The sequence below is a fragment of the Mixophyes fleayi genome, chromosome 2 (assembly GCF_038048845.1).
Source record: "Mixophyes fleayi isolate aMixFle1 chromosome 2, aMixFle1.hap1, whole genome shotgun sequence".
Classification (NCBI taxonomy): Eukaryota; Metazoa; Chordata; class Amphibia; order Anura; family Limnodynastidae; genus Mixophyes; species Mixophyes fleayi.
In genome coordinates, this window is record NC_134403.1 from 171,874,796 (window position 1) to 171,897,548 (window position 22,753).

Consider the following 22,753-nt stretch of genomic DNA (forward strand, 5'->3'; position numbering starts at 1 on the left):
GAGCCTGGGAGGAGGAAAGAGTAAAGGAGAGGAGATGGTGGTCGGAGAGTGAGAAGGGAGAGTTGGAGAAGTCAGAAAGATCGCAGAGATGAGAGAAGATGAGGTCCAGGGAGTGACCAAGACAGTGGGTGGGGGAAGAGGTCCACTGAGTGAGGCCTAGAGAGGTGAAAAGGGAGAGAAGTTTGATGGTGGCGGGGTCAGAGCAGTTGTCAATGGGGATGTTAAAGTCACCAAGAATGATGGAGGAAAGGTCGGAGGAAAGGTGGTGAGGGAGCCAGGCAGTGAAGTTGTCAAGGAAATGGGAGGTGGGGCCAGGGGGACGGTAGATGACAGAGACGCGGAGGTGGATGGGGGAGAAGAGACGGATTAATCTGATTGGTTGCTATAGGCAACATCTCCACTTTTTCAAACCCACAGTTCAGTGATTTTAGCCCTATGCATTTCTGGCAAGGTGTCAATCACTGTCTACATGTTCAATTAGAGAAGCACCTCTCTCTTATCATGGCAATCTGCTGCAGTGAAATGAAAGAGAGCATTGTTGAGTGCAAACAATCCAGCTATTTTATATATTTTATCTAGCTCAAACTTTGGATAAATATTCATATAAAATAGTGTGTTTACATCCACTGCATTTTACTATTTCTTCAGACTACCAACGTGACGGTTGTTAAAAATATGAAAATAATTATTTAGCAGGCACACACAAATTAAAATATATAAATATAACATACTCAATTCTGGATGCCAGTATACAAAACTGAGAAATCTTTAGTGGTTAGTATGCAGAGCTGAGGCCAAATGTAGTATGCAGTGCCCATGCCAGTCTGGGGGCCGGTATGCAGAGCAAAACCCAACAGCCAAGCAAAGCCCGCTCAGCACTGTTCCTGGATCGCTGCTTAGTTCTTCATGGTGGTGAAAGGAAACATTACAGTTTCTGCATACCAGCAGTGAGCTGCTATACAGCTAACAGTGCCGTCATTAAAGGGAATTTGATAGGGAGCAGTGCATACTTACATGTGAAGTGTCTGACATTGTTATAGCACTACTTTAAGGTTCTCATTTACATCCTGATTTTCCCACCTTCTGCTGCCTCTCATCTCATAGTCTGATAGCAGACTGTGAAATGGGAGTAAATTAGGAAAGCTGATACCAGTGCTATAACATGTCAACAGCTCCACATGTATGTTTTATCGGACCAAAGGATGCAGGCACAGTTTTGTTTCTTTTGTGTGTTTTAAGGTCCATAATAGTCAGTTTGTTATGCAAAACATTTTAACAACTTCGTGAACTTAATTTAAAGTTGGGAGGTTACACCACATGCACCAAAAAATGTGTCTGTATCTAGAGATTTGCATTTTGCATATCATGAATTGCATCCCCTTAAGCTAGGATAGGCAACGCATACTACCGACAGGGGCATGGTAGCATAAGCTGTGCACATTAAGGGCATGTTCTTGTGTTCAAGTGCAACATAATTCTTAGGATTGCTTCTCGACCTTTTGACTACAACCAGGTGTAGATGCCCGTATACGCAGTGGGGCTTAAAGGTGTCCCTTGTAGGCGATAAGCCGTTAACTGGTCTCCTGATGCCGAGTCATGGCTGCTTTAAGCCCAAAGTAATATGTGCCCCCAGTGCTGCTTTAGCTTGGGGTTACCAAAAATACATATGGTGTTAGGGAACACCTTTGCAATATGCACTTTAATTTTCAAGTAGCACAATTTCTTCTTTGCCCTTGCCTTTTGACTTGGGCAAGAACAATTTTTATATTCTCGGCTGGGGCTTTCTAGCACTATATATTTCTTTATTTTACACTTGCACACACACCTCACTTTTTTCACATTTATGTGTGTGTCACGTTTTTGTTTTGGGTGAGACACTGGGCATCTCTCTCCCCTAGTTGTCGGAGGCTCCCTCCTTCTGGAGAGAGCTGATTATTTAGTTCCAGAGGAAATTTTTGGTCGAACTCTGGGAGAAAGGAGTCCATCCGTGCCTTGTTGCAGAGGTGGGCATGAAGACCCTTATGCCAAGTCTGAACCTTATGTCTCTGGGGGATGGGAAGGAACGGGGCCCTTTCCCCTTAAAGAAGGGTCCAAAAACCCAAGCACCTGCACTGCGCCAAACATCCAGTGTACTTCCACTTCAATAGAAAAAATAATTCTTAGGATGCATGTGACAGGATGGACCTCCTATGTTATCTTTTCTGTGGTGTTGCTGGTGGACATACATGTGGCGCAAATTGTACTGTTTTTAAGTTTGACTCATTTTGAAATAGCTCAGACCCAACATACACAAGTAAGCTTTTTATTGTTTATGCTTGTCTGACTCATGATACAAAATCTTCAAAAGTTGCTGAGCATAATAATTGCAACTCTGGTTTAGTACTTAGCCAGGTTTCCTACAGCTACAATGCAATGGTAAAAGGACATATATGGCATTAATGAGTATCTAAATGTCTCAGTTTGTGTCAAATTCTTTTAGCTCTTACACTCAAAACTAAGTATACATTCTTGTTTTTCTTGTACTTCAGAAGCAACCGATGAAGGTGAATCTGGGCCATCTACAGAATCTGGTAAAAGTCAATAAATAAGTTTTGAAGCCCAAGTTAAAGTAAAACAGTTGCTTGACATACATAGATATATACAGTATACACGCACACTAGCGTGTAAAATGTTTGTAATCAAATTTCTTGGTTATTGAAAGAATTGATACTTTTTTTTATCGAGGCACCATTAAATTGACCTGAAATTATAATAAATACTTTGACAATGTCAGGACATATTAGTTTTATTTCATATAACTGTTCTATTCATCAAATTTTACATTTATCAAAGAATCCTCTGTATTTGTACCCATGACTTCTGTAGCTCTTTTCAGAGGTGTATCTGGCTTGTATGGCATTTTTCCCTGACCTTACAAGCTCATCCAACAAGGACTCAGGATTAGATTTGGCAATTGTGCCGACCATTCTTACAGAGACAGTATTCTTGCTTCCTATTTCTTCACCAGTGTTTGCATAGTGTAGAAGTATGCTTACGATCACTGTCCTGCTGCATGCTGAAATTTGCACCAATCACATGCTGACCACAGGGGATGGCATGACGCTATGATAATCTTTCTGGTGTAAATCTCCGACTTTAACAGCACCAAAACAGCCCCATATCATTACATTTACTCTGTCATGCTTAACAGAACGCATCAAGTACGTCTCCAGCATCCTTTCATTTGCTCTGTCTTACATATATTTTTCTCTTTGAGCCAAACACCTCAAACTTAAACTCATCCATCCATAATACTCTTTTCCAGTCATTTACAGTCCAATGTCTGTGTTCTTTTTCCCTTTTTAAACTTTTTTTCCTATTTGTCAGTCTTATAAATGGCTTTTTCTTTTCAACTCTGTCTATAAGGCCAGCATCCCTAAGTCAACTTCTTACTGTAGATGACACGGATATTTGTCATGTTCTATTTAAGGAGGCCACCAACTCGGTACTTGTAAGGCATCTGTTTCTCAAACTGCAGCCTCTGACGAACGTATCCTATTGTACAGTTGTATATCTGGGCCTTTTTCTTCTTTTTCTATCCTGGTTAGATCCAGTTTGCCCTTTTCTCTCAAGACAATGTTTCTTGGCAATCTGACTCATGAAATAGCCTTAATTTCTCAAAACAACTATAGATTGAAGTGTTTCTTGAGAAAACTGGTTTGTTTTGTCTATTTTTGAACCCAGAATCAGGACACTGGAGAAATGGCTAATGAAAATTGGGTTTTGCAGTGCTATGTAAATAATACATTATAAGTCAATCATTCCAAGCAGGTAGTAATGTCATAAATGTATTGTTAAATCAATTTAAATGTACCTTCATAAAAATTGTCAATTCTATATACAGTATATATTTGCAGGAAATAATTGAACAATAGCTCACACTGAGCTGTAAAGCAACTGTGAATAACTATGTCAATCATATGAAGTTCTGACAACGTATGCAAACTTTTACTTATTTCATTCTGATTATATAAGGCATCTTGTATATTAAGTTAGTGCTCTAAACTATACTAAATAAATTGGGTTGTATTGCCTGCCCTTTCTTTGCAATCACTGTAATTCAACTGTGCAGCTGTAATCTAATATGTATGATGGCGATTGAGGTCAGATTCAATTCTAAAAAAAATCGCTGTGTAGTGTCCCGAAACGGCTGTGAGACACTACGTGGCAACTGTTTTTCGTGATTGTACTGCTCACTTTTACTCACGCCTGATAGAGGGGTGAGCAACAGCGTTACTTATTACCGTATAAATGGTAATAAAGCGAGGCCAATTTAATCTGCCATTATGTAGTGTTATTTAGGCAGAAATTTATATTATATAAACTATTTAGCTAATTGATGACTTTTACTGGATGTGAATGATAAATATTAAAAGATTTTAAATGGACATATGGAAAATTGTCTGAAAATATATAAATTTATTACAGATGGCAGACTAATAATGATAACACTGATATAAATCAAATAGTAAAACAACTTTTTGGGCTTCATTTAATAAAAATCAACAATAGTATATAAATATATATTATATAAATATCATTATTTAGGTGCCTCCAGAGAGGCTGAATGGAATAATTACAAATTGCAAACCTCCACAAAAGTTGTAACAATTTTCTTTTTTTTTCTTTATTAAAGCTACACATACTCTCACTCACAACAAGTCACACTGTACAGACACACACACACACTGCATTTAGACTGTTTGAGACTGTCCATTTATCTAGCAATCCAAACACACTGCAGCACTGCAGTGGTCAGAAATAATTTTTAGAATTGCTTAAAAAGTTGTTTTTTTTTCTACTAGTTTTTCCACTCTACCTATTGCGACAGCTAACGGGCGTAGGGGCTTCCCAGACATCCGCTTATACTACACTGCTACTCACCTGAGTCAAGCGGTGGCGGGTTATACCAAAAATCAAGGCCCTAGGTAGATTGATTTGGAGTCTTCCTGCTGCCGGGTGCCATTTCTGGGCTCGGCATTGGGAATCACAATGGGTGATAGACCTCTCTCACTGCATTCTCATCCAGTTGCTTTATTTACTTGTCAGATACGGGACTACTGTAAAGCTTCATTTTGAAACCACCTCAACCCACTCCCCTATAACGCCTCTCTGGGACAACCCAGCATTTACCCCAGGGCAATGTCATTCTCGATTTAAGGCATGGCAGGAGAGGGATATCAGGATGATGAGAGATGTTCTGACAGCGGACCAATGCATCTCATTACCGCTGCTACAAGAGAAATTTGATTTCCTTGCTGTTACCCGATTTGCTTGCCTTCAAGTAAGACACTATGTCGACTTTATTTCTAGATCTGATATAGCGAGACCCCTTACTCCCCTGGAATCCTTATGTATCCAATCACCATTGCAAAGGGGACTAATCTCCACTTTATATAACCTTCTCATCTCCTCCAAACAACACCATACCCCTATACATGAACTTCAATGGGAGGCTGACCTGGGTAGACCCCAAATGAGGACCCATGGGAGACAATTAGAGAGAGGGTCTCCAAGACTTCCATCTCATCTCTTTTTAAGGAAAATGCCTACAAAATTTATTACCGCTGGTTCCTATCCGGCTGAAGAAAATCTATGGGTCCACTTCCGGCTTATTTTGGAGGGGCTGTGGGGAACGATGGACCTTCATCCACATCTGGGTCCTCTTCATACTCTTCTAGGCCCTATAACTCTATCATGCTTTACATGACATACACATAATTGGTAACCCTATACACTGGAGAAATTTATCATTCATTTTTGGAGGTAAATTTCTAGGGCTGGATTAATTGGGTAACAGTACCTATAGAAAATTAATGGAAAGGTGTATTTTGTTTTGCTAATTTTTCCTGTTTTTTCCTGTATTATACTAGAAAATAAAAAGTTATTTATTTCACTGTGATACCAACAAGTAAGCCCTATCTCTCCTGAAAAAAAATAGTGAGGGATTTACTAGGCTGCACAAATCATTAAAAACAATTGTTATTGTTTAACCAACACATAGCAAGACTGCACAACGTGCTCTGGTCACAAAGATGTGAATCATGTCTGGTTTTAAGGGAAGTAAAACACTACACACACTGCACAAAGCCTTCACAGATACAATGGCATGGTCTCTTATTTTAGCCAAATGCCAGGTTACTTTGCTAGTTCAACATAAAAAGAACACCATTCTACCTAAAGTAGTGTTTTCTTTAAAAATGCATAATGTTGGTCATTGCTTTTAAATTGAGGGTCCTATTTTTTTTCCTTTATTTTTAGGTAAACCTGACAAGAGCCAAACAGAAGAACCCACAGAAGAAGGTATTCATCTTTTGTTGTGATTAGAAACTAAGGGCACTTGTATGTAGTTCCTATTGTAAAATAAATCCGTTGTCTGATAGAAATCACCATGTTGCTGCGGCTTGTATATTAACCTAGCATAGAGCTGTACATTAAGGCCTTGTACACACAGGAGTTAAAAGAAAGCATTCCGCTCATGCTCTTACAGCCAGGTAAAGTCACTTTAACACCGAATCTCGAAAAAAATAATTTTTTTAAACAAATGGACCTGTTCTGACACACAGAGCCGCCAAGAGGAATTTTGGGTCCCGTCCATAGCTGCGAAAGGGTACATGGCCACAACAGGTTGGTGGCTCCTCCAGGCAGACCAGGGCCCCCAAGCTAGCCCATGTACATTGTACCTGCTCCCCTGCCCCTCTCAGCACCCCTGCTTACACACTTTCTGACAAATGCTCACTTCACTTTGCCTCTTAGCAAATTTCAATGTTACCTGCAGAGGTCACAAGCATTGATTCTCAGTACAATATAGTGGAACTTTATGGGAGCGCACGTTAATCACACTATATTGCAATGAGCTTTTCAGAATGCACTCCTAAAACTGTTACAAGCAAGGAGAAAGTATTATAGCTTTGATGTGTTAAGGAAGAGGAACCTGTAGATTGGTTAGTATTAGCAATATTTTTTGTTCTTTTGGTCAGAACAACAAGATGATTGTAACATAAAACTGAAACCAGGCCCAATGTGGTAAGTGTTCAAATTTCCAGGACAATCCACTGGTCTATATCTTGTGAAAAACACCTATTTTTTGCATTGTGAGTATAATTACTGTATATGTTACCACTTTTGCTTTTGTTAGGTCATCCTAGTAAATTCATAAAAAAGAGCTTCTTTTTAGTAGCATTTCCAAATACATTGCTGGTTATTTTTAAGGTTATATAGACTAAATTAGAAACAAAGAGAGACAAAAATAGTTTAAAAGAACCCGCTTCTTTCCCCTTAATTCTTATAACTATTTTCATGCAGTTTATTGTGTTTGTGGAAATATATTTTAAACTATGTTCCTCTAGTTCTCCTGGTAATGTTGATACCCAACGTGTACAGCTCTCTCTAACTTTAGGGTGTGTTTTGGTTTTATATTAGTGCGTCCCCCAGCCACGGCCATCTCTAACATTAGGTGTACTATGTCAGTCACCCTGAGCACCAACAGGAGTGGTTAAAGCACTGAATGTGTGATATTATGTTGCTTAGTGCTTTTATTTTCCCTGCTGTGCCCCCGCATCTAACGTGGGTCACCCCGGAATTTAAACTAAACATCCCCCTTACCTCACTGAGTGCTCCTCCATGCCATCCTATCACCAACACAGAGAAGCAGTAACTGGCAGCGTCACAGCATTGAGACTGACATGCCCCTCCTCTGATGCCACCCACCACCCCCTCTGCCCTACGCCAGATAAGAAGCGGCTGGGACACCTAACACATACAGGTGTTTTTTTATCTACTAGTGAAAACTAATCATTGTTTTGTTTTTAATTTTAGTGTCCATTTCAAGTAAATGTGGTTTTATTTGATCAAACCAGTGTCAACTGGATATAAATATTAGACTAATTTTATATTTCTTTTCAAAATGTTAAGCTAGTAGGAAGAATGGCAGCAACTGAGCTCCAGCTCCAATAGCCTGCTTCATTTTTATTTCAGCTTCTCTCCACCTCTGGTTTTCCAGCTACAGCTTTGCTTGGGCTCCAGGTCTTGGAACTGGTTTCTAGCTCTGGAGTCGGAGCATTAACCTTTCCTAATTTGGAGACCTCATAGCTGTGTGTTTAGGATAATTCCACCCATAGTAAAAATTTTGTATTGGGTGGATTTCAAGTCAAACTAAAAAATGAAATAATACTTATTTGTATGTGCCATTTGCCAAATCCATCTGGGTGCCTGATACAAGGAATGATCCCACACCATTTTACCGTTACACGATAAAAATGCGCAGCCGTGGCTAATTAGACTATTATAGGCTTTGCGGCCTGGAGGATCCAGCTAACAGCACATACAAGGAAGATTTTTTTTTGTTTAACTCATTACACTCCACCCAATATGTATTTTTATGGTTTGTGTGGATGCTGCGCACAATACAACAACCAGTCATTTTGTAATAATTTGCAGCCTAGCTCTGCACTACTTCTCTGATTACACAGGACATTGCAATTAGGTAATTCCTTTAATTCCCTCATTTTTTGCTATTTTACTCATAAATCCCAATGTTGGCCAAAATATTTTTTTTTATCTCTTTTCTTGGCATTATCTTTAGGACTATCATTCCTCACCCATCCTGCAACACACACCTCCGTCCACATTGCCCCTTCATTACTTCACTCACCTCTAGTTAACACTCATGAACTCTTTTCCTATTTAAATTCAATAACTTTTAACAGCCTCACCCTGTCGCCAGAAACTAAAAAGACACACATCTTACAATCATCTTTCCTACCTTTCTTCCTCCCTGCTTCTAATAGCTGGTGATATATCAACTAATCCAGGTCCCCCTCACTTCTCCCACACGCATATATCTGAACGCTACAGAAATCCAGCAAACCTCAAGCGCATCACCTGTCTCTTCTAGCTTCCAAAGTCCTTTAAATTTGCCCCTTGGAATGCACGCTCTGTTTGTAACAAACTTACCTCCATACATGACCTCTTCCTCTCAAACAACCTAAACCTTCTAGCAATAACAAACATGACTCACGTAATCAGACACTGCCTCACCTGCAGCCCTTTCACACGGTGGTCTCCATTTCATCCACACCCCCAGACCAGGAGGCAGACAAGGAGGGGGGGTTGGACTACTTCTCTCCCCACAGTGCACGTTCACAGTTCTACCAAATGCCCCATCACTCATGTTCACCTCTTTTGAAGTATATGCTGTTAGGATTTTTAACCCATTCTCAATGCGTGTTGCTGTCATCTATCGCCCCCCTGGACCACACCAACAATTTCTTGAAAACTTCTCTGCGTGGCTCCCTCACTTCTTATCCTCCGACATCCCCACCATTATCATGGGTGATTTCAACATCCCTATTTCTAATCCACGTTCCAATGCTGCTTCCAAACTACTCTCTCTAACATCCTCACTTGCCCTCTCCCAGGGGATTGAATCCGCTACTCATCAGGATGGCCACTGTCTTGAACTTGTTTTCTCTAGACTGTGCTCAGTTTCTGATTTCCTTAACACTCCTTTCCCCCTCTCAGATCATCACCTTATTAGCTACTCGCTCACCCCCAGTTCTTTACCCTCCCTAGTTTCAAACTCTTCCAAGCCTCCTAACAACTGCAGGAATATCAACTCTATTGATCTTCAACAGTTTTCCACCTCTCTCCAACACCTTCCCTTCCCAATTTCTACATTCTCCTCCCCTGGTCAGGCAGTACCACATTTTCACCAAACCCTAGCAACCACCCTTGATCAAGTGGCTCCAGGGACACTACATACTCCACGTAGACTTTGTTGCCAACCATGGCACACTAAAGTGACAGAAACTCTACAAAAACGTTCTCGTAAAGCAGAACGTCACTGGTGTAAATCTTGTACCTCTAATGATTTCATCACATATAACGGTATCTACCACTCCTATAGAAATTCTCTGGACAATGCAAAACAAACATACTTCCAATCTCTCATCTATGCTCAGTCCCAAACACTGTTTTAACACATTTAAATCTCTTCTGAATCCTCCCACCCCAAATCCTCCAACTACCATCAGTGCTCAGGATCTTGCTTCCTATTTCAAGTACAAAATATATAAGATCAGACTTGAAATGGTATCATCTCCCTCGACAAACAATCAGCCCAATTCATTTGTAGCACCCTCTGACACTCTCTCTTCATTTGATCCCACAAATGAAGAGGAAGTTTCTACTCTCTTCTCATCTTCCTACTCTACCTCCTGTCCTCTTGATCCCATTCCCTCACAAATTAGTAGGTCCCTGTCTTCTGTTCTCATTTCACCTCTAACTAAAATCTGTAATCTATCTCTTTCTACTGGTATTTTTCCATCTCTTTTCAAGCACGCAGTAATTACTCCCATTTTAAAAAAACAAAATTCTGACCCAAACTCTCTATCAAATTACCACCCCATCTCTCAGATCTCATGCCCCTCCAAGCTTCTCGAGAGAATTGCTTACACTCGCCTCACACACTTTCGTACAGCAAACAACCTACTGGAATCTCTTCAGTCAGGCTTTCACTCTCAACACTCCATAGAGACTGCGCTGACCAAGGTTGTCAATGATTTGATCACAGCAAAAAGTAAAAACCATTACTCTCTTCTAATTCTCTTCTATTCCTGAATATCTCTGCTGCATTTGACACTATTGACCACTCTCTCCTCAAGCAAACGCTACAATCCCTAGGTCTTGAAGGCACTATCCTATCCTGGTTCTCATCCTACCTGTCTAATCGCTCTTTCAGTGTCAATTTCTCTGGATCCACCTCTGCTTCGCTTCCTTTATCAGATGGAGTACCACAAGGCTCGGTCCTAGGTCCTCTGCTATTCTCTATCTACACCACCTGTCTTGGAAAACTAATAAGCTTCTTTGGATTTCAGTATCATCTCTATGCAGATGATACACAAACCTATCCTCTCCTGATTTTTCACCATCTGTGTTGTCTCACGTTACAGACTTTCTGCCAATACATCTTGGATGTCTTCTCGCCAACTCAAACTCAATCTTTCAAAAACTGAATTAATTATATTCCCACCCAAAAACAAAAGCTTCCTGCTTGACATTTCTATTTCTGTTGATAACATGACCATAAATCCCACCCCGCAAGCTCGCTGCCTAGGTGTAATCCTTGACTCACAACTATCATTTATTCCCCACATCGACTCTATATCTAAATCATGTTACATACATCTAAAGAACATTTCCAGAATGCGCACATATCTCACACAAGACACCGCAAAAACCTTAACTCATGCACTCATCATCTCCCGCATCGACTATTGCAATTTCCTCCTTACTGGTCTTCCCAAAGTCAGACTTGAACCCCTAAAATCTATTTTGCACGCATCGGCTAGATTGATTTTTCTTGCAAACCGTTCTTTCTCTGCTAAGCCACTCTGTCGGTCTCTACATTGGTTGCCTGTATTTCAACGAATCCAATATAAAATTCTTCTACTAACATACAAGGCCGTCAACAAAATTGCCCTGACATACATTTCCTCACTTGTCTCAAAATATCTCCCAACTAGACACCTCCGTTCTGCACAAGATATGCGCTTCTCTTCCACTTTCTTCACATCCTCCCATTCCTGGTTATAGGACTTTTTTCGGGCTGTACCCACTTCGTGGAATTCCCTCCCTCGCACAGTAACACTTACCTCTAGTCTTCAAACCTTCAAGCATTCTCTGAAAACCTACCTCTTCAAGCAAGCTTATGATATTCCTCAACCATCATCTTAATCTCCCTAGGTTACCCTATTGCCACCCTCTACAGAGCTAACACAAGACAACAACCCTGTGACCAACATTGCTGTGTGATTGATCACACAGCCTACTCAATACTTTTACCTTTGCATTCTAGCTGGTCCAGTGTGCAATATGATGTAGCAAATGCCCTTGTGTATCAAACTCCCATTGTCCCATAGATTGTAAGCTTACGAGCAGGGCTTACGAGTATTGTTTTATTAATGTTTGTTCCCAATTGTAAAGTGCTACGGAATTTGCTGGCCCTATATAAATAAATGTTAATGATGATGAAAGGAAAAAAACTTCCTGTAATAAAGTTCTCTTTTCTTCTTGTTTATTTTTTAAGCTAAAGATGACAACACTGAAAGGAACCACAAGGACGTGTAATATAGGCATACGATAGGAGCGCCTTCTATATGGACGATTTTTTTGTACATTTTAGACAGAGATGTCTTTTTTCTCAAGTTCTGTGAATTGGATAATAAAAGATTGTGACGACCGAATGGTGACGTCTGGATTACAAAGAAAATATATTTTTGATTTGGAGGTCTGTCATAACTTTATATTAATATGTTTATCTGATTTAATTGGATTCTTTATGGTGCATAATTAAAACTAACTTCCTGGGATGCCTTCAAGATGGAACAGGAGAGAGAATCTTACCACCTCTGCAGGGGACATGCTGACAGATTGTGCACTGCTCTTGCACTGAACCACCAATATGGACCAGTTGTTACATGCTGCATGTATTTTTGGTTTTCTCCCAAGAACCTTTTATTCATTGAAGTCCTGGTATAAAATTTAGTGCAAAAAGTCTTATGACTATATTGATAGATAATAACATTGTTTTCCTTCTGTCACTGGATTTAAGATATACTTTATTAAAACCTAACCTATCTACTGGACTACCCTGCAACAAATAAATTGTTTTCTAAGAGCTGAGTCTTTAAAATGTGTTAACAGTTCGATTGTTGGTTAGTCTATATTCTAAGATTCATTATTTGAGTGTTTTTATTACTGCAATTTTAAATACACATGTAAATCCAGAAACTGAAATGTTTATCAATGAATCATGGAGGGTAAAACAGTGTTTCAACCATGCCTAAACTAAAATTTTGCTTTGCCTTATTTAGCCTAGCATCGGGGAATGCATTTGCTAGATGTACTTTTAGGTTATCCTTTTGAGCAGGCTATGAGCAGTTGTGTCTGCCAACTAGCTTGGCTGCTCTATGTCATATTTTTGGTCTTTTCTGCACTTGTACATGCCCCCACTGATGTGGGGGCATGTACAAGGGCTGGATACACACTGCAGATTTTTTACCCAATTATCAGGCCAATCACACAATAAATTGCATTTGTGTGTATGCTCCAATGATGAATGATTATCGTTCCAAAGCACATCGTATTGTTTGATTTGATTTTATAAACGGACTAAAAATCTCGTTCAGTGATAGAACGATGTTGTTCCAGTTCTGCAGTGTGTATGCACTCACGACCAGTAGTGTAGGCAGATCTCCATAGAGTTTACAGAGTCACAATCTTTTCAGCCGGTGGTTATGACAGATGAAGAGCACAGATCTGAAGGTAAATCTTGTAAAACTTATATAGTGTATACACATGAATCGGCATGCTGATCGGGACTTTCAGTCGTTGGTAAAATTGTTAATGATATCGCATCAGGAGAATTTTTCTGTAGTATGTACCCAGCCTTAGAGGATTAGCACATCTCAGGAGATTGTCAGGTGCTATAGGAGGAGACAGAAATGGGAAAAATAAATCGAAAGGTGCCAACTGTACTGAATGGAGAGCTATAGAAGCAGACTTACAAACACCATAGTAGAAACTAGATAAAATCCTTTAACAACAAAAATATTTTTATACATTAATCTCTTCATATTAAAAATTAGTCAAATACACATGGAAAATATAGGATTAGAGTGTCTTTAAAATGTGGTAGAACTTCCTCTCCCTTTTCTTCACAGTCAACGAATAGCAAATCCAACTGCAAAACTACATTAGAAATTTATGCAAAGTGTGCTATGATCTTTTATTTAGCTACAGCTGTACCCTGACATCCGCCAGACATATACTTACCAGAGCTCTGTATGTTCTGTTTCCTCCATTGGACAGTTCCGAGGGTTCCTCCTCTCCCCCGCCCAATACACAAGATGGTGGCCGCCACCTTGGATACCCGGGCATGCGTTCTATTTCATTCCTCTCATCTCATTGGCCTGCAATCTACACATCCCCATTGGGCTCCGACTATATAAAGCTGCTTAAAATACAAGATGGGGCCAGTTTATGAAGTCTCTGGTCCAGAAAAGTTGGCTCCTGCTCCAGTGTATTCCTGGGAATTCCGAACCAGTGTCCTATTGTATTCTCTTCCAGTGTACTCCTGTTATTTAATCCATTCTGCTGATTACTTCACCCATGCCAGTGTGTTCCTGGTCATTCCATGTATGGCAGTGTGTCCCTGGCGATTCCATCTATGTCAGTGTGTTCCTGGCTGTTTGATATCCTGCATATACCTTTGCATTCATGTCTGCCAGTCAAGTCAGATGCCTGTACACTATGTACTAGGAACTAAAGGTTGTAAAAGTATCAAAAATACACAATTCTATTGTGATAAAGGATGGACATAAATGCTTATGTTTTTATCTCTGTCGACATAGATTGCATACATCGTTGTAACAAATTTAAATATGATCATCTATTTTCTTATTTTGAATTTGCAATATACTAACCTACTTTTCATACCTGCCTTTCACCTTTCATACCTGCTTAAGAGGCCTATTTATAAAGTCTTAAACCATGTGATTGGGAAATTCCTAAATATAGTAGCAATTTAACTAAGCTGAAGATGGCATTGGCCATTCAATCCTGTGGGGAGAGCATCACAGGAGAGGGATCTTTGGATTCCTCTCTGGCAGCCTTCTCTCTCCCCTGCGTTGATTACCAGTATTGTCCATTGTGCATGCTTGACCCTAGGTCGCACATACACAGTAAAGACTCAGAGTAAGGACCCAGAATTTTCATTAGAACAGAGTCTGGACAGCCTCCTATCAGATGCGCTGTCCTGACATGACTTTAATGGTAAATTGCTTTGTTAAATCATATGTCATCAGATGTTACTTAACGGAGCGGAAATGCGAATAATGATAAATAAGCCCCTAAGCCAAGTTTGAAAGAAGAGGTGGGTGACACCTGATGGTGTTCACATCATCAGGGGTATAGGCAATGTGTAAAATATCGCCAATTGCATCAGCTGCCCACTCAGTGATCACGAATGTGGGTGTGGCTTAATGCTGTCTTTTGTGTTATCCTGGCATGTCCCCACCCAATGATCACATTTCTGCGAGCATGGTTAATGTTATTGTTACACTGTACACAATTGGACTATTGTGTCATTGATACAACCTCTAGCAATTTACAAGCTGATTCTTTCTAACTGATTGTCTACTTACTTATTAGAAGAGAGCATGAGGTAAATGTATCAAGCTGAGAGTTTTCCAGAGGGTTTGAAAAACCAATCAGATTCTAGCTATCATTTATTTAGTACATTCTTCAAAATGAAAGCTAGAATCTGATTGGTTGCTATAGGCAACATCTCCACTTGTCACGGGCACTAGGAGTCTTTACCCAGGGATCACCAGGTGATAGGCTTACCAGAGCAGTATAGGTGGTAATATGGTACTCTGGTAGCAGGGTGATCACGGAACAGGAAATAGCAGATGATGAGATGCTCAGGAAAGTCTATGACTAGCAGCACTGGCAATATGGAGGTAGTAATACACGAGGAACTGTATGGACAAAGGACACGTGAAGGTAGTCAGTGGTCTGCGGTAGCAAGTTGTACCACTGCTATAGTGAGGAGGAATGTCCAACAGAAACGAGGAGGTGATGAGAGTCAGCGGTCTGCGGATAGCAAGTTGTACCGCTGTCTGAGTGAAGGAATGGAATCCAAGTGGAGGTATCCGGGGAGTCAGTGGTCTGCGTTAGCAAGTTGTACCACTGCTATGTGAGAGGATACTGGAACAGGTGAACTGTAAACAGGAGTCAGTGGTCTGCCACTAGCAAGTTGTACCACTGAATATATATGTGAGGAGGTGCACGGGGAGAGACTGCAACACAATATATACACGGGCACCTTGACTTTGATCCACAGTAATATGCACAATATAAATGTATAAATGACTGAACAACACTGCCAATATAGAAAGTCTCTTGAAGTAATCCGGCATGAGATAACACAGTCAATGATGGCAGTAGAGTCAGCAGATAGTACACTCCAGAGGAGAACCAACACAGTCAATGATGGCAATAGACTCAGCGGATAGTACACTCCAGAGGAGAACCAACACAGTCCAGCAAGGTATGCAATACACAGCACAGTCAATGGGAAGTATGCATACCGTGGTTCAGGAGAAGGCAGTCAGACAGGAGTGCAGAGATACCTGAAGGGCAGGAGGCCAGCAGGATACAAGTCCCTGGATGGGTGAAGCGGGGGTCTAGCAGGTGCAGCGCACAGGTAGGTAGACCAGCAGGGAACACAGGAAGGCGTGGAGAGCGGATCAGCAGTAGATGGATGAGTAGCGCTGAGAAGTAACAGCAGCGGGTCTCTGCGGGAACACGGAGGTAACCAATAGCAACCAGCAGGTGCAGTAACGATGGGACACCGGAGCAGAGTTGAACTGGAACAGATGATCACGGAGAGTAGCGGGTAGCAATAGTGGCAGCAGACTCAAGGAAACACGGTAGAGTTGACAAGGACTGAAGACTGAAGCGCACAGAGGCAGCGGATAGGAATCAGCTAAACAGTCACGATCATGAAACACAGACGAGTTGCAGGTTGAAGACTGTAGTGCACGGAGGCAGCGGATAGGAATCAGCCAAACAGTCACGATGATGAAACACAGACGAGTTGCAGGTTGAAGCCTGTAGTGCACGGAGGCAGCGGATAGGAATCAGCTGGCAGTCACAATCATGAACAGGTGAGTGGATGTGGTTGAAGCCTGTAGTGCACGGAGGCAGCGGATAGGCATCAGCTAACAGTCCCAATGATACATGGTAGAGTTGAAGTGATAGAAGACTGTAGTGCACGGAGGCAGCGGATAGGAATCAGCTCACAGTCACGATGATACAGTAGATGGTAGAAGTGGTATGGGAACCACAGTAGTAGAAGTGGTTTGGAAACCACAGAGGTAGAAGTGGTTTGGAAACCACAGGAATCAGCAGGGCTGAATAAACAAGGAAACACAGGAACACCTTCAGAGACTCATGGGAAATGAGACTCCAAGATCAGGCAACGTGGTGTTGACCACAGGTGCTTAATATAGGGAGGTTGCCTGATCTGCCAATTAAGTTAAAGGAACATACACTGGAGGTATAGAAAGGGCTGCGCATGCGCAGTCCCTCAGGATGGAGGACGGCCACGGTTCCTAAATGTCCGGGAAGAAGCACTCACAGTCCGGTGAGTGACAGTACCCCCCCTTTTAAAGGTGGGCACAGAACGCCTGGAACCGGGCTTGTCCGGATTTTTGGAATAAAACTTCTTCAGAAGGGCAGGAGCATTAAGATCTTCAGCTTTGATCCATGAACGCTCTTCAGGACCGAAGCCCTTCCAATGAACGAGGAAACGGAGGACTCCTCGCGAAATTTTTGCATCCAATACCTCAGTAATCTCGAAATCCTCCTCCTGATGAACTTGAACTGGCTGCGGTGCTGAGGGAGGAGTCGAGAAACGGTTGATGATGAGAGGTTTGAGCAAGGACACATGGAAGGCATTGGAGATCCGAAGATTCTTAGGAAGAAGAAGTTTAACACATACTGGATTGATAACTTGAATGATCCTATATGGACCAATAAAACGAGGGGCGAATTTCATAGATGGAACCTTCAAACGAATATTTTTGGTGGATAACCAGACACGATCTCCAATTTTTAGTGGTGGAATAGCCCGCCTCTTCTTATCTGCGAAAGACTTATATTTGTTAGATGTCTTCTTTAAACAGGTTTTGACCTGAGACCAGATATTTTTGAAGGTCTGACAAGCAGTCTCCACAGCAGGAACTTGGGTGGGCGGGAGGGCAGGAAATTCCGGAAAAGACGGATGGTGACCGTAGACCACAAAGAATGGAGTTTTGGATGATGACTCATGGTACATGTTGTTATGGGCGAATTCAGCCCAAGGAAGCAATTCTACCCAGTTGTCTTGGTTGGCTGAAGAGAACATCCTAATAAAGGTCTCAAGATCTTGATTGACTCGTTCCGTTTGTCCGTTAGATTGCGGATGGTAAGAAGATGAGAGTGCTAATCGTATGCCCAAGGTTTTACAAAGGGCCCGCCAGAATCTGGAAACGAATTGTACTCCTCTATCCGACACAATCTCAGACGGACATCCATGGATACGGAAGATTTCTTTAATGAAATGTTCAGCCAGAGTAGACGAGGAAGGTAAACCGGACAGAGGGACGAAATGGGCCATCTTCGAAAATCTGTCTACCACTACCCAAATAGTATTGTGATTCTTACTTGGTGGCAAATCAGTAACGAAATCCATACTAATATGGGTCCAAGGCTTGGACGGAATGGGTAGTGGTCGCAGCAACCCTGCTGGAGTTCTGCGGGAGGATTTGAACTGAGAACATAAATCACAGGAAGCAATAAACTCTTTGACGTCTCTCCTCATTGAAGGCCACCAGTAACTACGAGAGAGAATCTCAAAGGTCTTGTGTTCACCGGCGTGTCCAGAAAAACGAGAGGCATGGAACCACGAAAGGATTTTCCTCCTCAGAGTAGGAGGCACAAGGGTCTTCCCAAATGGTAGCATTTTGGTGGATGAAGCAGCCAGAGAAATACATTTGGGGTCTAGAATAGCATGGTTGGGAACCTCTTCTACATCAGAGGACGTCACAAAAGCTCGAGATAGAGCGTCAGCTTTCTTGTTCTTAGCGGCTGGTTTGAAGGTTATAATTAATTCAAAACGGGAAAAGAAAAGAGACCATCTTGCTTGACGAGGGTTCAAGCATTGAGCAGATTGCAAATATGACAAGTTCTTATGATCCGTGAAGATCGTCACCGGATGGCGAGCTCCTTCCAACAAGTATCTCCATTCCTCTAATGCAGCTTTGATGGCCAGCAACTCCTTGTCCCCGATAGTATAGTTTTTCTCTGCGGGCAGAAGACCCCGAGAGTAGAAGGCACAAGGATGTAATTTTTGTTGCTCCGAGCGTTGGGAGAGAATAGCTCCTAAGCCCACATTAGAGGCATCTACTTCTAGGAAGAAGGGGAGTGTCACATCAGGTTGTCGCAGAATGGGAGCAGACGAGAAGGACTCTTTGAGGATTTGAAAGGCTTGGAGAGCCTCAGATGACCATTGCTTAGTATTAGCCCCTTTCCGAGTTAAGGCCACAATGGGAGATGCAATGGATGAAAAGTCTTGAATGAAGCGTCTATAGTAATTGGCAAAACCTAAAAAACGCTGGATGGCACGAAGAGTAGTTGGCTGAGGCCAATGTAGTACAGCATTTACTTTGTCTGGATCCATCTTCAGGCCAACTCCGGAAACTATATACCCCAAGAATGGAATCTGGGGTAACTCGAATGAACATTTTTCCAATTTACAGAACAACGAGTTTTTCCGTAGTCTGGAGAGGACCTCTGCCACATGTTGGTGATGAGAAGGCAGGTCCTGTGAGAAGATCAATATGTCGTCCAGGTAGACAACGACACATACATATAATAAGTCCCGAAAGATCTCATTGATGAAACCCTGGAAAACCGCGGGGGCATTACACAGCCCGAAGGGCATTACTAAATATTCGTAATGCCCATCTCTGGTGTTAAACGCGGTCTTCCATTCGTCACCGGAACGGATTCTAATTAAATTGTAGGCACCACGAAGATCCAACTTAGTAAATATCCGAGCTCCCTTGATGCGATCAAATAGCTCAGTGATCAGCGGAATGGGATACCGATTCTTGATAGTAATGGCGTTGAGTCCACGAAAATCTATACAAGGGCGTAATGATCCATCCTTCTTTTTGACGAAGAAGAACCCAGCTCCAGCGGGAGAGGTGGAAGGTCGAATGAACCCACGCTGGAGGTTCTCCTGTATGTACTCAGATGTGGCTTGAGTTTCAGGTAACGAGAGAGGATAGACCCGACCCCTGGGAGGAGTCTTGCCAGGTAGAAGGTCGATCGGACAATCCCAAGAACGATGAGGAGGAAGACGTTCAGACTGAGCTTTATCAAACACATCGGCAAATGAAGCATACTGAGGAGGGAGTCCCGGGGAGGAAGATGAGATGGAAGATTGCTGTACTTTAAGAGGAATAACTTGAGAGAGACAACGATGGTGACATTCAGACCCCCAAGACGTAACTTGAGGGGTGCGCCAGTCAATCTGGGGAGAGTGACATTGAAGCCATGGAAGGCCTAAGACAATCGGACTTGTCGTAACTGGAAGAATTAAAAACGAAATTTCTTCATGGTGTAGTACACCAATCTGAAGGGTTACTGGAGACGTACTCTGGGTGATGAGACCATTGATGAGACGTGATCCATCTATAGCCGTCACAGTAATGGGTGTTTTTAAAGTGATCACTGGTAGGGACCATTGATTCACTAGTGATTTAGAAATGAAATTTCCTGCTGCTCCGGAATCAATCAATGCCTGTGACTCAAAGGATTTGGTAGCAAAGGAAATCGTAACATCGAAAGCGCAGACTTTAGATTTCATAGACAATGGAGAGGACTCCAGGGACCCTAACTTCACCTCTCCAGAACTAGTTAGGGCCTGGCATTTCCCGATTTCTTAGGGCAAGAACTGAGCATATGTGTGGAATCAGCACAATAGATACAGAGTCTATTCTTTACTCTTCGTTTCCTCTCTTCTAAAGATAATTTGGAACGTCCTATCTCCATGGGAATCACAGAAGGTGAAACTGGACGAAATTGAGGGTTTAAACGAAGAGGTGCTTTAGCAGAAGTTGTTTTCTCAGATTCTCTTTCACGAAATCTCATGTCTACACGATGGCAAAGAGAGATCAAATCTTCTAGTGACGAAGGAAGCTCTTGGGTAGTCAGTGCATCTTTAATTTTATCGGAGAGCCCCTGCCAGAAGGCGGCAACTAATGCTTCAGTGTTCCACTGAAGTTCAGAGGCTAAGATCCTAAATTGAATGACATACTGTCCTACTGTATGGGAGCCTTGTCGCAAACGAAGAATGCTGGAAGCAGCGGAGGTCACACGACCTGGTTCATCGAACACACTTCGGAACGTGGAAATGAATTTGGCGCTATCTTGTAGAATTGGATCGTTTCTTTCCCACAGAGGGGAGGCCCAAGCCAGGGCTTGTCCAGAAAACAATGAGATAAGATAGGCCACTCTGGAACGATGGGTAGAAAAATTTTGAGGTTGGAGTTCAAAATGGACTGAACATTGGTTAAGGAAACCTCTACAAGTTTTGGGGTCCCCGTCATATTTTGACGGAGTAGGCAGGTGAAGCGTAGGAGCTGTAGACACCTGGGATGGCACTGGGGAAACGGAGGAAAGCACAGGAGTTCCAATATTAGCTGTAACAGTCTGTCCAGATGTTCCTTGGGAGGTTAACGATTGGTAACATTGAAGTAACAGCTGTTGGCGAGCATCCTGTTGCTCCACACGGCTGACCAGATGCTGCAGCATCTCTTTAGCAGTAGGTTCCGTATCTGGGTCTGTCATGGCCTGATCTTACTGTCACGGGCACTAGGAGTCTTTACCCAGGGATCACCAGGTGATAGGCTTACCAGAGCAGTATAGGTGGTAATATGGTACTCTGGTAGCAGGGTGATCACGGAACAGGAAATAGCAGATGATGAGATGCTCAGGAAAGTCTATGACTAGCAGCACTGGCAATATGGAGGTAGTAATACACGAGGAACTGTATGGACAAAGGACACGTGAAGGTAGTCAGTGGTCTGCGGTAGCAAGTTGTACCACTGCTATAGTGAGGAGGAATGTCCAACAGAAACGAGGAGGTGATGAGAGTCAGCGGTCTGCGGATAGCAAGTTGTACCGCTGTCTGAGTGAAGGAATGGAATCCAAGTGGAGGTATCCGGGGAGTCAGTGGTCTGCGTTAGCAAGTTGTACCACTGCTATGTGAGAGGATACTGGAACAGGTGAACTGTAAACAGGAGTCAGTGGTCTGCCACTAGCAAGTTGTACCACTGAATATATATGTGAGGAGGTGCACGGGGAGAGACTGCAACACAATATATACACGGGCACCTTGACTTTGATCCACAGTAATATGCACAATATAAATGTATAAATGACTGAACAACACTGCCAATATAGAAAGTCTCTTGAAGTAATCCGGCATGAGATAACACAGTCAATGATGGCAGTAGAGTCAGCAGATAGTACACTCCAGAGGAGAACCAACACAGTCAATGATGGCAATAGACTCAGCGGATAGTACACTCCAGAGGAGAACCAACACAGTCCAGCAAGGTATGCAATACACAGCACAGTCAATGGGAAGTATGCATACCGTGGTTCAGGAGAAGGCAGTCAGACAGGAGTGCAGAGATACCTGAAGGGCAGGAGGCCAGCAGGATACAAGTCCCTGGATGGGTGAAGCGGGGGTCTAGCAGGTGCAGCGCACAGGTAGGTAGACCAGCAGGGAACACAGGAAGGCGTGGAGAGCGGATCAGCAGTAGATGGATGAGTAGCGCTGAGAAGTAACAGCAGCGGGTCTCTGCGGGAACACGGAGGTAACCAATAGCAACCAGCAGGTGCAGTAACGATGGGACACCGGAGCAGAGTTGAACTGGAACAGATGATCACGGAGAGTAGCGGGTAGCAATAGTGGCAGCAGACTCAAGGAAACACGGTAGAGTTGACAAGGACTGAAGACTGAAGCGCACAGAGGCAGCGGATAGGAATCAGCTAAACAGTCACGATCATGAAACACAGACGAGTTGCAGGT

At 42.4% G+C, this 22,753-nt stretch overlaps 1 protein-coding gene across 3 annotated transcripts in view; it reads left to right on the plus strand.

The window, feature by feature from the left end:
• GTF2I (general transcription factor IIi) overlaps positions 1–12,718 on the plus strand; it is a 76,435-nt gene extending 63,717 nt beyond the window's left edge. For all 3 annotated transcript variants that reach the window (XM_075194995.1, XM_075194994.1, XM_075194996.1), the window contains 3 exons: positions 2,529–2,570; positions 6,301–6,342; positions 12,128–12,718. In XM_075194995.1, the coding sequence (XP_075051096.1) occupies positions 2,529–2,570; positions 6,301–6,342; positions 12,128–12,168 (125 nt within the window). In that variant the 3' untranslated portion in view covers positions 12,169–12,718. The remainder of the gene's footprint in view (positions 1–2,528; positions 2,571–6,300; positions 6,343–12,127) is intronic.
• Positions 12,719–22,753: the final 10,035 nt, after the last annotated feature.